The sequence below is a fragment of the Xiphophorus maculatus genome, chromosome 6, assembly GCF_002775205.1.
Source record: "Xiphophorus maculatus strain JP 163 A chromosome 6, X_maculatus-5.0-male, whole genome shotgun sequence".
Lineage (NCBI taxonomy): Eukaryota > Metazoa > Chordata > Actinopteri > Cyprinodontiformes > Poeciliidae > Xiphophorus > Xiphophorus maculatus.
The window spans coordinates 23,405,359-23,422,352 of record NC_036448.1 but is presented as its reverse complement, the minus strand read 5'-3'; the positions used below and the strand labels follow the sequence as shown (position 1 = coordinate 23,422,352).

The 16,994-nt window shown below is 37.1% G+C and overlaps 1 protein-coding gene across 1 annotated transcript in view; it reads right to left on the bottom strand.

The window, feature by feature from the left end:
- The window catches only part of usp33 (ubiquitin specific peptidase 33), a 34,583-nt gene extending 18,607 nt beyond the window's left edge, over window positions 1-15,976 (bottom strand). The window contains exons 1-7 of the mRNA XM_023336190.1: window positions 15,821-15,976; window positions 8,980-9,078; window positions 7,849-7,902; window positions 6,886-6,948; window positions 2,328-2,477; window positions 2,053-2,161; window positions 79-148 (exon numbers count right to left, since the gene is read on the bottom strand). Of these exons, the coding sequence (XP_023191958.1) occupies window positions 79-148; window positions 2,053-2,161; window positions 2,328-2,477; window positions 6,886-6,948; window positions 7,849-7,902; window positions 8,980-9,063 (530 nt within the window). The 5' untranslated portion in view covers window positions 9,064-9,078; window positions 15,821-15,976. The remainder of the gene's footprint in view (window positions 1-78; window positions 149-2,052; window positions 2,162-2,327; window positions 2,478-6,885; window positions 6,949-7,848; window positions 7,903-8,979; window positions 9,079-15,820) is intronic.
- Between the last annotated feature and the right edge of the window lie 1,018 nt (window positions 15,977-16,994).

The following is a 16,994-nucleotide window of genomic DNA, read 5'->3' as shown; positions in this document are numbered from 1 at the left end:
AAAGGACAGTAAGATTGAGAAAAACCATCAGAAAGCGACGCTTTCAGAGGCTGGTGTGGCGCAGAGGACGGGACTCACCAGTTGGAAAGGGCTTGGAGGGCAGCGTTCATGTAGCAGGTGTTGCCAATGTTCTTCAACCCCGTCAGACCTGAAGAGCACAGAAAACCTCAGAAGTTAGAACAAGCTTCTCATGAATTATTTTTAGAAATGCGTGGTGGCTCACAGGAAGTGTGGAAATGTTCACAAGACCAACTCGGTTCCAGGGATTAAAGTTTTACAGCAGGCACGTAAAAAAGCTCACAGTTTTCTTCACGTTTAGGGTGGAGTCAGGGGACTAAACTTTTACTCTTCTATGTAATTTAGGAGTTTTAGATTTTTTTGAATTACTTTTTAAAAAACTTCACAAACTAAGATTACTCTGCCTTTAAGCAAGTTAGAAAAGTCCAGGTGATAATATCACCTTTAAGCTAATAATCATGTCTGAAATCTGGGTGTAGTGATGAACTCTAACATGAACCTTTTGAGTCACATAATGACAGTTACAAAGTCGGCCTTCTTTCAGCTGAAGAACATTTCCAAGAATAAAATACCAATCTCCTAGAAAGATCTATAGAATCACATGAATGCATTTATTGATAATGCATTTATTGATAATGACCTTTATTTAAATGTACAACTCAGATTGACATGTCAATCAAAAGATAAAACTCCAAACTCCATCCAATCTACCTCGTAATCATTTCATTTACGCCACATATTTATTGTGATCAGAGCTTATTCCTCAGCAGAACTGTGTAGGACACAGTGTGAGGAATGCTGTTAGGTAAAGTCTGCATATTCAAGATATATTCAAGTCTGTGTATTCTGCTGTCAGCTTTGCTGCACTGAGCCACATGTGCAGCTGCTAAGGGACGCTGCTGCACATCCACTGTTGAGTAGAACTAAACTTTTTAGCTGCAGTCGCTGGGCAGAAACGCTGTAGAACATGGAAATAAAATCTGAGACTGTTTTATATTCACAGTAAGTAATTCATCCACAAACCTTTATTGCTTGTCTGTGGGATTTCTGCTGAGGCAAAACTGATGGAAGACTTGAGACGAGGTGAGGCAACACTCTCGCTCAGGTTGTCAGACGAAAATTACATCTCCTTTCGTTTCCAATTACAGGCTACCCTTTGACCTAACCTAACTGCTGATTTTAACGTCAGTGCTTTTGACATGTTTATATTTGAATTTGGATTAAAAAGTGAAGGAAGAAATTAATTTGGAACTAGGCACGCACCGATCCACTATTTTCACTTCGAATACCGACACAGATATTTATCAGCCGATACAGAAGAGCAGAGCTTAAATGACTTAAAACGCTTCTCATTTTTAAACACAGACATTAATGTATTGAATTACAAATTTATTTGATAACTCTCCACCAGCACACTTAAATAAACCACCAGGGGGCGCAGCGGTGGCGCAGGGGGTAAAATGGCGACTCATATACAGACGCCTTAGTCCTCGACGCCACAATCCCTCTTTCCTGTTAATTGACTGTAGAATAAAGGCCAAAGGAGCCAAAAAAATCCTTAAAAAAATAAAAATAATACACCAATATCTTGGTCAAACATGCAAAAACAACTTTGATATGATCAGCCAGAGCAATTATGAGTATAACAGCCAATGTAAAATAAATAAACTGAAAGTGACAAAACCAACAGGTTTTTGTCTACTTTGATCAAACATGTAGAAAATAAATTAACAATCCCTTCAAATGGTTCAGGAAGTGCAAATAGGAAATCTAGGTAGAACGTAAAATAAATAATAAAGCATCACTCAGAGCACAAAGCACAGAATTAGACTGAATAGAACCACCCTTATAGATTGGGAACATTGTCACGATATCTGATCAAGATTTTATTTTATTTTTTTGCAATATTGGGACCAATATGGATATTGGACCTGTGCATCTCTACTTAAAGCCACTTGTCTAGACAGAAGAATGAGACTTTATTAAATCATTTCCTTGTTTTTTTCACATAAAAACACAATTTGGTGAACTCACCTCTGGCCCGCAGGTTGTCCTCCTCTTCTGTCTCCATGTCCAAGTCTTCGTAACCAACATTAGAGGGCAGCTTCAGAGAACTTGGGCTCCCAGGGGCCTTACTGTTATCCTAAAGCAACATCGTCCACAGATAAAATCAATGTATGTTATTTAGTAAACATATAAGCACAATTTTAACATTTTGCAAACGCTGAATCTTGTGCAGCAACACATGCAACCAATACAAACTGCTCTGTAACATTAACCCTTGTTGAAAAGGTGAAGGCGGCTCGTACCTGAACGTCATTCTGCGGTAAGGGAAGAGGTTCGACGATGGCGTTTGGAGAGTGAGGACCTAATTTACGCTCCAGGAAAACCTCTTTGCCACAAGCGTAGCACCAAACTCGAAGCGTCGTCAGATTCACCGTCAGGTTGTGCCTCGTCTCCTACACAAAAATCAATTAAAATAATATTATAATCCCTGCTAACCAATCAAACAGTGATTCTGAAGGAGTTCCAACTCAAATAATTAAAATAAAACTATAAAATTGTAGTAAATGACATTCCCTATAAAGGAAATGCACAGAAATGCTTGAGGTTGGTGTAGTTTTAGATGGTTTTCCTCTGGTGGCCTTGTTTCATGCAGCAGTTTACTGCAGGTGAGACACAAAGCCTATTTATCACAGTGCAGTCTACAGAGGAAAACAGAACATTCTATTAGCATTTATTACGATGAATGATTTCAGAACAGTAAAATCTTTTGCACTATAATGTATTTCTTTTCATAGAAACAATCCCTGTTTAAGTGGCTCTGTGTTTAATATGCGTTTTCTCTAGAGGGAGTCACTGACAAAGACATTTATCTTGGAAGTCAAAGGTTAAACCTTAGAATGATATTCAAATTGAGCTGAACGTGTTCTAGTTGAAGAACTGTTTTGGTTGTAACAAATATTACCAATATCAGTTAATATGTTTCTTATTTTAAGCATACAAACACAAAACACTGGCTTTAAATGATCAACTAACTTTGGCTAGATTGAATCATAATTCATATTTCATTTGATCTGAAACACATTATGCAATGAGATTACCGTAGTTTGAATTTAATGTAGGGCTGAAACGATTAATCAGATTAATCGTGATTAATTGATTTTTGAGATACTCAACTAATTTAGTATTTGATTAATTGTTAACTGGATTAAACTGATTTTTTTTTTTTAAAAGGCAATTTGCCGAAAGAAAAACACAATGAGAGTAGTAATTAAGCCAAAATAGTCCAAAATATATATACACATATCGGAATTAAAATTAAAAAATACATTTATTCTACACAAAACTCCTCAAGCGAAATAGTTTTAGCTCCATCTGGTTCAAATTCTGTAAAACAAAAAGAGAAAAATCTCCTATTTAAGCTATCCAATTATTAATAGGTTAATCCAAAACATATGCAACAGATTAGCTCTACACCGTATTAATATTAAATCAAGCAGAAAGAGCTGAGCTTTTCACATGTTGATGCTAGAAGTATTTTTTAGCTGCAGATGCATCCTTTGCTATAAATGATCAAGTGTTCACTGAAGGATTGCTGTTAATGAATTGTAAGTAATAAGTTGTCCATTTTCTTATCTAAAGATTTTATTAAATTATTTGCTTATTTGCATCTTTTAACATATTTGTAACATTGTATAAAACTGTTTATGTGGTTAAATAAAAAATAAAAAATCAGCAGAATGTGCAGATCCAATTTCTTATCATATTTACCAGCAGACATAATCGATTACTAAAATAATAACCGTAATTTAATCTGGACTGAATTCAATCCTACATGACTGGACTAACTGTCTTCCATCCAAGAATTGTTAATCTGCATCTTTTATTCTTTTATGACAAGTTTCACCCCAAGATGGCTTTCAAGCCCTGTTTTCATTGAGAATATAAAAATAGCTTAAATGTTTGGACTTGAACACGGGTGTGACGTTTTGACTTATCAAGACAAATGGATTCACAGACGTTAACACAAAAGGTTTAACAAAATTCAGGCTGAGCCTTTAGTGTCTGGTTGCTGGTATGACAGGTGGAGGCGGCTGTGTGCCGTTGAGGAAAATGTCTGAGACCCGCTGACCCACTGCCGCCCTGACACACAACAGCAGTGAAACAGTTTGACTGAACATGAGCAGCAGCCAACCAGCAGATCCTGTATTATTCATAAGGGAGTCCATTAGCCTTTGCGCAGCGGGCCAGGACCGATTTGGCAAAAGAGACACACCAGATGGAACATGGTATCCAAATCTCCCCCGACCCATTTAAAAGATTCATGAAGGAAAATGTACGAGGCAAACCATGAATAACAATGCTGTAAATATGCCTCTTCACCAAACCTTATAACGCCTTGTGTTTTAGTTAACTGCTTTGACATTGCTGTCAATTAGAAAAACCAAAATATTTCTACAACTTTTCCCTCGTTAACTCTTTAGCCTTCGGCTCTCATGACCCTTTATATTCATCAGCAGAGATATTGAAGAAGCAACGTTTCAACAGTTAAATACTTTCCTAACGATAACCGATTGCTTTGACATCTTTCAGTCTGTTACAGAGACCGTCCTAGTCAAAGTGTTCAATGATATCCCCATAAATATAGACTGTGGAAGAACCACAGTGCTGGTTCTGTTGGACCTCAGTGTAGCTTTTGACACCGTTGACCACGACATATTATTAAAGCAACTAGTGACTCTCTGGTCTATACTCAAATGGTTCGAGCCTTACAAAAATAATAGGGATTCCTTTGGTTCAATATGTAACTTTTCATCAAAGTGGATAGAAGTCACATGTGGGGTACCCCAAGGCTCAATCCTAGGATACCCTCTGGTTCAATATCTATATGCTCCCAATAGTTCACAATATAAAAGGAAATAAGTTTATATTTCATAAGTGTGCAGATGATACACAGCTCTACATTACAATATCACCAGAAGACTCTGAACCTATTCAATCACTTTGTGAAGGTGCCAAAACTTTTCCCACCTGAATAGAAACAAAACTGAAGTTATTATCTTTTGACCTAAAATGGAACGATCTGGAGGCAACGCTCAGGTTCAGTTATTACAGCTGGAAAATCGAGATCAGGTCTGAAATCTGGGTGTAGTGATGGATTCAAACCTGAACCTTCAGAGCCACATAAAGACATTTACAAATTCAGCCTTCTATCACCTGAAGAACATTTCCAGGAATAGAGGACTAATGTCTCAATAAGATCTAGAGAAACTCATCCATGCGTTTATCTTTAGTCGCATCGATTACTGCAGCATGAAGGAAAATGTTCCACAGGTCTGCCTAAGCTGATCCAGAATGCTGCTGCTGGCGTTCTGACTAAAACCAGGAAGATGGAGCACATCACCCCAGTTCTAAAGTCCCTCCACTGGCTCCCTGTAGCTCAGAGAACAGACTTTAAAATACTGTTAGTTTATAAATCACTGAATGGTTTAGCACCATGATACATTAAAAATCTGCTGCTGTCATAGCAACCTTCCAGATCTCGCAGGTATTCTGGTTCTGGTTCTGCTCTGCATCCCTAGAACCAGAACCAAACATGGAGAAGCAGCATTCAGCTTCTAAGCACCACAAATCTGGAACAAACTTCCAGAAAACTGCTAAACTGTTGAAACACTGAGTTTCTTTAAATCAAGGATCAATTAGAAAATAAATTAATTCTAGTCTGGTTTATAACTTTTCGTTTCTTCTTTTTATTGTTCCACTTAATGTTTCTTTTTTGTTCAGTTGGTTGGTCAAATTATGTTCTTATTATGTAAAGCACTTTAAACTGCCTTGTTGCTGAAATGTGTTAGACTAATAAACTTGACTTGACCCCATCTATAAAATATTAATAACACAAGCAGCCACTGTTTGAGTTCCTTTCTACAAATAGTGTTCACTCTTTTCTACACTCAGATTTCCAAAACTCTCAGGATTGTTGATAGACTGAAGGATAGAGCGGCCAGTTAGATGGTTGACCAATGGATGGACAAATACTTTAACCTTAGCTTCCTTACAAATAAAACAAAAGACTTCCAAATTCAGCTGCATAAGGAGTAAATTTCAAACTGTAATCTCAGTAATAATCTCTGCTAGATCCAGACAGGATCTGGTTCCTGGATGAATGGTGAAGAGAAGAAGATTAAACAATTTTTCCCTTCAGGGCATTCAGCACACAAAAAGCATTTCATATAAGCTTTAAATACGACGTCGAATAAAGAAAGAAGAAGATACCATTTTAATCCTGCACAGTCTAACTGCAGTGATGTAGAAACAACAAGGCAGAGCAAATTACATGTTTGCCTTTTAAATGGGCCTTTACTCCTAGCCCCAATGTTCTGGGGAGGAAAGTTTCAATCAAGAAGACAAGAGGCTGAGTAAACTGCAGGACTGCAAAGAGGAGTGGTGGATACTGTAACCATGGAGGTGAGAGCGCTAGCGAATCTCCCCCACTTCCCCGAGGATTGGAAATTAATAATGGATGATCCGCTGCTGAAACCGAACTGAAAGCGGAGATCTAGGCAGAGAGTCAGTTCAGTGCACTTCAAAGGGCTAAAAGGATGCACGTGCTGGATGTGTGTGTGTGTGTGTGTGTGTGTGTGATCACAGGGAGAGAAGGTTAAAAATACATGCAGTGCTGGAGGTGGTTTTATTGTAAGTAATGGCTCCTGGGACTCTGATGTGGTATTTCAGGGACTTCAACATGCAACTCCTCTACTTCCTCACTCAATCCTCCTCTTTTAATAGTTTCAAGTTAAACCCCATAGTCTCGATTTGAATCTTTTTCTGGCTAAGATGCATCGTAAAGGCTGGGACATCTCTCACCTGGGAATGGACTGTGCTGTGGTCAGCATGGGATTCTCCACAGCCTACATATGCACAGCCGTTCTAGAGAGGGAAAATGCGAAGTTGAATGCAGCAGAATGTAAAAAAAAACAGAGTTAAATTATGAAAACTCACAATGCCTTACAAAAATATCCATACACTTAGAACTTCTCAGCATTTAGTCATTCTTAGATTCTACTGGACGATAAATTGTCTCAAATTATTGTGATAAACAATAATATTGTCGTTTTGAGACCATTTTCCACTAATGTAAAAATAATGGAAGTTTAAGCCTGTCACAATAAGGAATAAATCAATTAATTCCATAGTAAATGAAAACAAACTCAAAAATTTTCATGGTTAATCGTTTTCTGTCTTTTCTTTCTAACAAAAACTGGATGATAAAAGTCTTCGGTCTAAGATATACATTTTGATATATACATTAGAGAAGCTGTTCAATTATAAATCAAATAATAATAAACAGATCAGTCATACACTGTGTTGATGTTAAGTCAAGAAAAAAAAGTTGAGGTTTTTATATGTTGACATTGTAAGTATTTTTTTAGCTTCCAGTACAAACTTTGCTACAAATTATCAAGCATACACTAAAGGAATGCTGTATTTTTACATTCTAGGCAATAAAATTTTTATTTTGTAATTTAAAAACAAACTAAATCATTTTGTTCATTTGCATTTTCGTATGCATTTCTAATATTGAAAAATAAACCTAAGAGGTTAACTGAAAAATCTGCAGAATGCGACCATTTTATTTAAACGATTAATCAGTTAATCGTCAGATTAATCGATTACTAAAATAATCATAATCTACAGCCCTAATACAATCTAAATAAAAAACACTGAAGTTAGTCGTCACAGAAGCATAAAAATCTCCATGGGGTATGAACTCTTTTGCAAGGCACGGTATACAGAGTCAAATCAGTTTACTAGCAGGCATCACCTTACCTCCAAACAAGCCCAAAGGTTTGGTCCCCTGACTTTACAGTCTTGACAGTGGCCCTAAAAATGAGAGGTAAAGACGCTAAGTTATGGGTGTCCAGCTCCAGTCCTCAACAGTTAGTGTCCTGGCTGGTTTTAAATGCACCTCTGCTCTGATTTAAACGATGCAGCTACCTTCATAGAATGTCATAAAGTTCTGCAGAGGTATGCTAATGAAGCATGATCTGATTGAGATCCTGCTTACATGACAATGATGCAACAAAATTTGAATTTTTGTTCCATTTCTGTTAACACATTCACATGAAGACATTCTAATTACAATCTGTGTTTACACAGTAACGGTACACATCAAAATGGTGTAATGCCCTCGCCACGCCACTAGTTGGTGCTAGGTTTTTTAAAACTAAGTGTACAGTATTTAAAAAAAAAAGTGCTACCTGAAAGCCCCTCGATTCGAGTTTCCCCATCAGATACCGTCCCCCAGATATTGGGGGAAACACGCACTATGTGCGTCTGATTAGGGTGCAGTTGGAAAAAAGTGGCATAACTTCGCTGAAACACGTTGTTTGAGCTTTCACGGTGTCCGTAGTTCTCTAGATAAGAGCGCTCAACAAGCGAGCGCTTGTTACGAGCTGAACAAGAACACGTGTATTTTGCCACCTGGGCGGTGCGGAGCGGTGAAGAGCTGGGGGAACCGTATCTGATGGGGAAACACGAATTGTAGTAACACCAGCATTGTCAGTAGTTTCTTCTTCTGTGGATTGTAAGAAGCAGCTATGTTTTGCGTCATACTATGCATGAGCTAGGGATTCCCTGACAAAAGATCAATTTACTCTGTTTATAAGACAACGGACACCGGTACGTTTCAGAAACCCGTTCTCAAACTGTGCCGTTGTCAGAGAAAACATTCGGTGGTTTGATGTAAATGTACAGAACAAACACAACAAAACTTTCATTTTCAGAAATTGCTGTCGTGTAAACAGGGCCTCAGGTGTGCTGAACCAGAAAGAGAACCGGTACATGTAGGATACGGCCCGTTGAGGACTGACTGTAGACACCACTGTGCTAAGTCATTAGCACAGCAAAACAACAGAAATAAAACTATGAATTACAGTTTATAGTAGTTTAATTACTCACATTTGATTTCTGGATAAGTTCCTCCTTGGTAATTTCCCCCACACAGTCCAGGTGGGGGCAGTCACAGCTGGACGCTGGCGGCATCCCTCACTGTCCAGTCTGCAGTCAAGAAGAAAAACACTGTTTGGTAAAATTAGCTTTAAAGGTTCAGTGACTTTCTGTGTTTTTCTCAAAAGGTTGCGCATAAACCCTTCATCTGATAGTCGACACAGGAAACATTAATCAGTTTACTGCAAGGGCGTAGGTTTGGTCTAAGTTTTGGTGGGACCTTACAACTTACTGACCAACCCCACTCCTCCTCCTCCTCCTCCCACCCCCGCCCCACACGCGCCATTTTTGACCAGTGGGGGTGTGGGGCACCACATTGGCTTAATAACCCCCTCCCCCCAACCATAACCATAACTTGATCATACATCTTGTGTATACAACCAGATACAGTCATACTCAGCAGATCAGTTCAAGAACACTTTACTTTTTCCTTTTCAAAATTCAGCAAACATTACAAGTAAGATCATACGCTATAATGCAGCCATGGGAAGAGGCCAAACCATTTGGCTTGAAACAGCAACCTTTTATTGGGCAGCTGCTGCGCTGCAATGAATTTTATATCAGGCTGGTATGGCGCACTCCCCATGTCCAGGGAACTGCTGCCTTGACTTGCCTCGTCACTGGCACTCACACTGACTGCCTCCTATAGAGCAAACAAAGCGTAACCTGGTTTGTATTCACACTAGCTTAACTTAATTTAAGACTAACACTTCAAATGCCATATTTACTGAGATAATTTTACAGTATATTACATATCTGAGAACTAACACCTCACCTGGAGCCCTGAAGCTCCAGCCACCTCTCCATCGTTCTGCTCTGCCCCTTGCTCTGCTGTCTGAGCATCCTATGTGAAAAAATATTACATAATTAACAGACCTATTCTACCTCACATTCAGTGCTGACCTTACTAAACACCGGACTTTACAACAAATGCGTTGCGTGATAGATATCTAACTTATGGGTCCACTCACTGTACTTACAGCCGAGGTAGCGAAATAACTTCTAATGTCTGTCGTCCTTTTCTTTTTTGGTGGCGACATGGTCTCGGAGACTCATAATAAATGTCAAACTCAGAAGGAGACACGTTCACTGTCAGCACCATGGACCAAGCTTCCGTTCCACGTGTGGCCAGCTGGCCGCCGCCTGTTGCAGTTAATCAAATAACGAAGATCCACGTCCTGTGAGCCAACAGCGGCATGGGTCGTCATAGTTCATAACAGCGAATTTTAAAATCAATGCTACCACTGCGTAGTATATTGAAATATTAAACTAATCAATGTAGATTTTCGTTTATTTATTTTGTTTTTGTTAAAAAATACATGGTTTTTTTTTGTGTTTTTTTTAATATGGCAAAAATTGGTCGGGACTATTTTATATTGGTCGTGACATGTCACGACAGTCCAAACCCAAACCTATGCCCATGGTTTACTGCAACCTGACATCTCCATGCATGACGAGTTTTTCCACGCCTGTGCGTACAAAAACATTTAACACACTGATATATTGAGTAACGATTAAAAAAACCCATCAGGTCACACCTAGTAATATGAAATCTATCTTATCATATTCCTACTCCAGGAGTAGACCTTATTTGCTGTTGAAGCATCCAAAACTACAAGCCGAAGTGGTGCAACAGGAACAGCGAGACTGGAGTCTGCAAATACCTTCTCAACGTTCCTGATCACTGTCAGCCATGTGACAGGGGAGAGGTTATAATGTTATCACAAAGACAAATGAAACACCGACAATAAGACACGCTATACTCAAAGTGAAAGCAATGTTAAAGTCAAAGCAACATGGTTCTGAAGCAAAATGATTTATATTTCATCACATTACAACCACAGACTTTAATGAATTTTATGTGATAAACCAACATAAAGCAGAGTGTGTAATTATGAAGAAGAAAATTGCAGATTGTTCTACATCGTGATGAATTGATTATTGAAATAATTGTCAACTAATTTAGTAATCGATTAATCGTTGACTGGAGTATATAGATTTAAAACAGGCCATTTGCTAAAAAAAACCAACATGCTCAGTGCAATAATTAATCAAAAAATGCACAAAACATATATATAGTTTGCCATTAAGTTAAAGAAAACAAACATTCCTTTGTCAGTAATATTTTTTAGTTGCAGATGCATCCTTTGCTACAAATAATCAACTGTTCACTTAAGGAATGATACGTTATTGCATTTTAGGCAATGAAATGTTTATTTTCTTATTTAAAAAACAAACTTTTAATGTATTTCTAATGTTGTATAAAAAGACTTACGTGGTTAAATGAAAAATCTGCAGAATGTGGCAGTTTCTCTATCCGATTAATCAATTAATCATGATAATTGATTAATCGTCAGAGTAAAGAGTTAATTGCCAAAGTAATCAATTATTAAAGTAATCAGAACTTGCAGCGCTAGTTTAGTTTGGTACAATCCAATATAAGGATGTAAGACGTATATGCTAAGTATTATAGTAAACATGTCTAAAGACTGTGATCTAGTGAGATGAGACCAAAGTTGAATTTCTTTGCCTACATGCAAGATGCTGTGTGTGAGAAAAACTAACATACTATCCCCACTTTGGAACACGGAAATAACAGCATCATGGTGAAGGGACAGCGAAGCTGGTCTGAGTTGACGGGAAGATCAATGGTGCAGGACAATCCTTTAAGAAAAGTCTCTAGACGTGCAAAGCTGGTTGACAGATAACCCAAAAGACTTGCATTACAATTAAATACATTGAAGTTTGTGGCTGAACTGTGACAGAATGTGAAACGGTTCAATACTTTAACAACAAACTACAATATCTGAATAATAATAATTATTTGCTCATTCCAGTGAGGATGTTTTGAAGGTTTTGCTGGCTCTAGTGGTCTTTATTTGAAAGTAGTTTGACAGGAAACTGGGTAATGAGAGAGGGGGAAGACATGCAGCACGTCGCCAGGCCAGGAATCATACCTGCAACCACCGCCATGAGGCCTACGGCCTCAATACGTGGGTTGTGCTTTGCCCCTGCGCCACCACTGCATCCCCTCCAGTGAGGATTTATGTTCATTTTGCTCATCAGAACTTCTTATTGTTTGTTGATCAGTAGTCCAGATTAAAACGGTTACATGTTTATTTAGTAGTATGTAATTATTCCAATTCAATTAAATAACACTTTATGTTGCTGTAACTCATTGTAGCAGTCGGTCTTCCAACAAACTAGAGGCCTCTGACTGAAGATTGCTGCTGCAGGACATGCTAACAACTCAATATCAACACAGGAGAGACAATATTCCATGGTAACATGTCCTGCATGATTGAATAAGTCATTGGCAAGCACTGCTAATCCACCTCGTTTGCTTTTTCTTCTCCTCTTTAAATTCCTGTCTTGTTTTGTGGATAAAAAGCCAGATTCACGAAGCCCCCTTTTCAACTCCTCTGGGACTATTTGAGCTTTTCAGATGCTAATTAGGTGCTAGCAGATGTAAAAACTATGCCACGTTGCCACGGTTACAGGTCAAAAAAACTGTCCAAAACTAAAAATCCAAAACCAACACATTAACAAAAAGAGGCAGCATTCCACAGGATTTCTTCTCTTCTACAAAAACTTTACAACACTACAGATGAATATTTGTAAAGCTACAGAGAGAAAGAATATGTGAGGTGAGAAGATCAAACGTTTTGTTTGAGGAACAGTTGCATTAAAACAGGCAATCGTCTCCATGCGTGCAGAAATCATGGTTCTTGTATTAAGTTGTGACATAAAGCAGTGATGTTAGAGTTTAAAGGGACAGTAAACAGAGGAGCAATGAAATGAGAATAAATCAGAAACACTCAAATAAAGAAGTATGTGCACAAAGGATAAAAACAGTTACTTTACTGTATAAAATCAATTCACAATAAGAAATTTTATTGGACTATTAATTGTCCTAGACGTTATTGCGATAATTGATAATATTGTTGTTCTGAAACCATTTTTCATGTAATATAATGGCATAATAATGCAAGAACACATTCTCAAAGATGAATAAACTTTAAAATGTAATGATCATCTAACCCAGGAACTGGAAGACATTTTAAATATCCCAAATAAACAAAACAGAAACAGCGAATAAATTAAATTATGAAGTCTCTGTAGACAAAATTAACTAAAACAAAAAAATAACCAGTTGAGACTGGAGAGTTTTGTCATTTAGTTTTTGTTAGAAAGAGAGAGACAAAGGAGAAAAATCATAAATCATGCAAATGGAAATAAGTGAGCTTGTGTTAATTTATCATGCGATTAATTGATTTATTGTTTTTCAAGAGTCTGAAAATCATTTATTATTCAGCTATTTACATGTAGTGTAATCTTAACAAATAAAACACACATGGAGGTAAAAATTGAAAAGGTAACCTCTGCAGACTAGAAAACTTGCAATGCAACAAACTAAAGACGCAGCCATGTTTTGTGCAGCACATCTGCAAAGTGTCAGCTGCGCTACGATTTACTTAACATGTTTAAAATATATTGTACCGTCAAAGCATCATTTAAAACTAAAGGAGGCTCTTTAACAAAACATCTGATAGGTTTATTGAGCTAAACGCTATAAAACACAAGCTATAATCCTCTGATACATTTATGGTTGTGATTTAGGAGGGTGATGGCTTTTAGAGTTATTCGCAGCATTAAGGGAACATTAATGTTCTTCTCTTGCAAACAGGAAGTCATGAAAGCGTAGCTTATCTCAACGGGGAGATAATATCGTAAATACAAACTTGTAATAAATATAATGACGTTCAAGTCAATATGCATGCTGCTCATTAGTAATATGAAAATGACTTATGAGAATAGTTTACAAAATGCAGACTCTTCCTTTTTATATAAATAAACTAACAAGTAATTCACGTGGTGAAGCAAAACTTAATTTCTGGATCACTTTACCCTTCAGTCTAAACTTGCACTGAACTTTGGAAGCATGGCTGAAAGGTTAAGAGCAATAAACTCAACAAAAGAAACACACCTGGAAAGCTGGTTTCACTCTGCAGTGCAGACAGTGTCATTACAAACAAACAAGCAGTTTAACATCACGGGTGTTCTATACATGTTTTGGGTAATATGCATCACACGTATCTCAAATTATACCTTTTCACACCACTACTACATTCTGCACCCAGGCTTGGAGCGCATATAAGATTTATAAATTAAAACAGTTTTTCTCTGTATTTCTCCATAAAACTCCAAGCGATCAAACATCTCATTGTCAGAGCTTCTTTTTCTTCTCTCTCATCAAATTAATAATTTAATTGCCCAGATCTGTCAGACATTTCAAAAGCTACTGCAGTATTAATATTGCCATGCAAGTTTCATCATACACTTTACTTATATTTGCATTATATTATTAATGAAACACATTTATTGATCCTTATGGATTTCCGTTTGTGCGCCTATATACTTATGATGTATAGCCTTGTTTTGTTTTTTTTAATCAAAAATTACTGAAACAGTATGATTACTGGATTTTGAATAAACTGTTATTTTTTATGCTAATAGGTTCATTGCGGTGGGTAAAAAAATGCTTTAAGGAAATGTCAGAAAATATACTCAATCAATTAAAAGCAGTTTTTAAAACTAATTTTTAAGAAAACAAACAAAAAAAATTGGTATTGGATTTTGTTTGGTAAATCAAAATAAATCATTTGAACTAATATAAGATCAGTTTTATTTGCCAAATTAAAACATAACACACTCAAATTGACAGTGTCTGATCAATAAGGTTATAAGAAGATGTTTTAGAAATTAATGCATTTTATTAAAAGGATATAGACAGACAGATACTCTGCTCCTAATATTCACAACTACTTAAATATTTCAAATATTTAAGGTTAAAGTTCATAAAGAAACTTCAGAATCAGCCAAATTATCATTATTTGCAGGTCAGTTTGGGAATAAACAACAAGATTTTCATTTCTACCAACTATTAGTCATCATTTAGATACATTTAATTGCCCCAAATTTGGGTTTTATCGTTTGTAATGTATGATGTAAAGAGCTTCTAATTAAAATAGGGTCCCTGAGGGGCCCGTGTGCTGAGATGCCTAAGGGGCCCAGAGGGTGTTAATCCTGCTTTGACATGCAGGGTGGGGCGCTCACACAGTCAAAGCATAGCAAACGAAACCCGTGCTCGACTAAAATTTAATAATAATATGTTTAATGCATGATTAAGTACTATTCGTGGAAAAGCCAATATCTCGAGATATATTAATATCTTGGGTTAGAAAAGAGCAGACCAACAACAGGTTAACAAAAACCATTGTGCAGAAAACGTGACTCGGCGTCGTTTACCTGGAAGCCAATAAGAAATAGTTAAAGAATTTAATGTTATAAGAAGGGGAAAAAATCGACTCTTTATGCGGTGGTTATCAAAAAAGGAAACGGGTTACTTGTTTTTTGGATTTAAATCAGATTGCAGAAGTGTGTGGTTTTGGCCTGGTCCGCTGCTCCTCTCAGAGTGAGCTGTCAAAATCAGGCGAGGCGTCACAGGCTGACTTCGCTGTTAGCATTAGCCCGCTGGCAGTGACTGATCAATTTTAAAGCGGTTATTTGGGTTTCAACTTAACCATGGCTTCTCTATTAACGTTAAAACACGGCGTAGACGTACTCTCACTGAAACACAAACAGAAATGTTTCCGTGTGACGCTTCGTCCCTGATAACCATCTCGCTACGGACATGCTAACTGATTAGCCAGCTAAGGTTACTGATGATCAGTGACGAACCAACACAGGAGTCTTTGCCATCATCAAAAATAAAACCACCCGCGGTCCTTACCGGCTCGATATAAAGACACGCCGCTTCTCAAGTAAACTCAGCTCTTCTTGACGTCTCAGATGAACATTTGGTCTGTATTTCGAGACATTTTCTCAGAGGGCAATCCTTCACTGTAAACGATAACGCTTCCCCCCTTCCCCGTCTCACAGCGTGGTTGCTAACGTTACAACTGTCCCCGCCCCTTTTCGTCACAGGATATGATGGTCACACGATTCAGTGGAACACCGGTGTTGTGTGAAATGCAGTAAGCGTTAAATACATAAATACATCGTTAAATAAATGAATAAATTAATTATTTTATAAAATACAAAACAAAAACAAATCCTGCCTATCCTATCCAGTCTCGTGTATTTGCATATTTCTTTTTCAAATTTAACAGTAGTGTTATCCTTTATCAAGTCAGTATTATCAAGTACTATGATTATTCTCATTTACAAATACTCTCATCGATTACCTAAATGTCATTTAGAGAAATAATTAAACAATATAAATTACAATACGAGTAAATTATATATAGGTTCTTGATTAAGAATCAGTGTCATGTAAAGAGTATTCACACAATTAAATACATTGTGCAGCGAACCCAACCCAAGTGCCACCTAGTGTGAAAAAATTGGAATACCAACCAAACCAAATTTCCCCTGAATATTCCTTTACCGTCATCAATGTACTTGATGAAGTTTTAAATGAGCTATTCTCTCCCTTTTTTTAGCAGTTATGGGCAGAGGTGGTGGAGTACCCCCAAATTTTACTTGCTTAGGAGTTGCATGACTTCAATATATTTTTACTCATATTTAATTAATTCAGCTATTCTGTAAGACGGGTACTCAAGTATTGAGTTACCAGTCATAATATCTGATTTCATATTTAAAATTTTATCATCAAACAAAAATAGGTATGTTCAAATTCTGGGATTTTATGGACTAACATGAAAAAATGAATCCACATAATTACAAATGTCCAAATTCAGGGAAGAAGCAACATTTTTCCAAATACATTTTTTAACATACAACTTACTTACAATCTATGAATGTTAGAATGTTAGAGCAAGGAAAAGTATTTCAAATGATAACATTTACTGTATGTTCACTTTACCTCCAAGTGGCATAAAAAGCAAAGCAGATAGAAAATGGCAGTAAAGCTTGTGTACAAATTAAGAGTTTCAGGTGCCTTT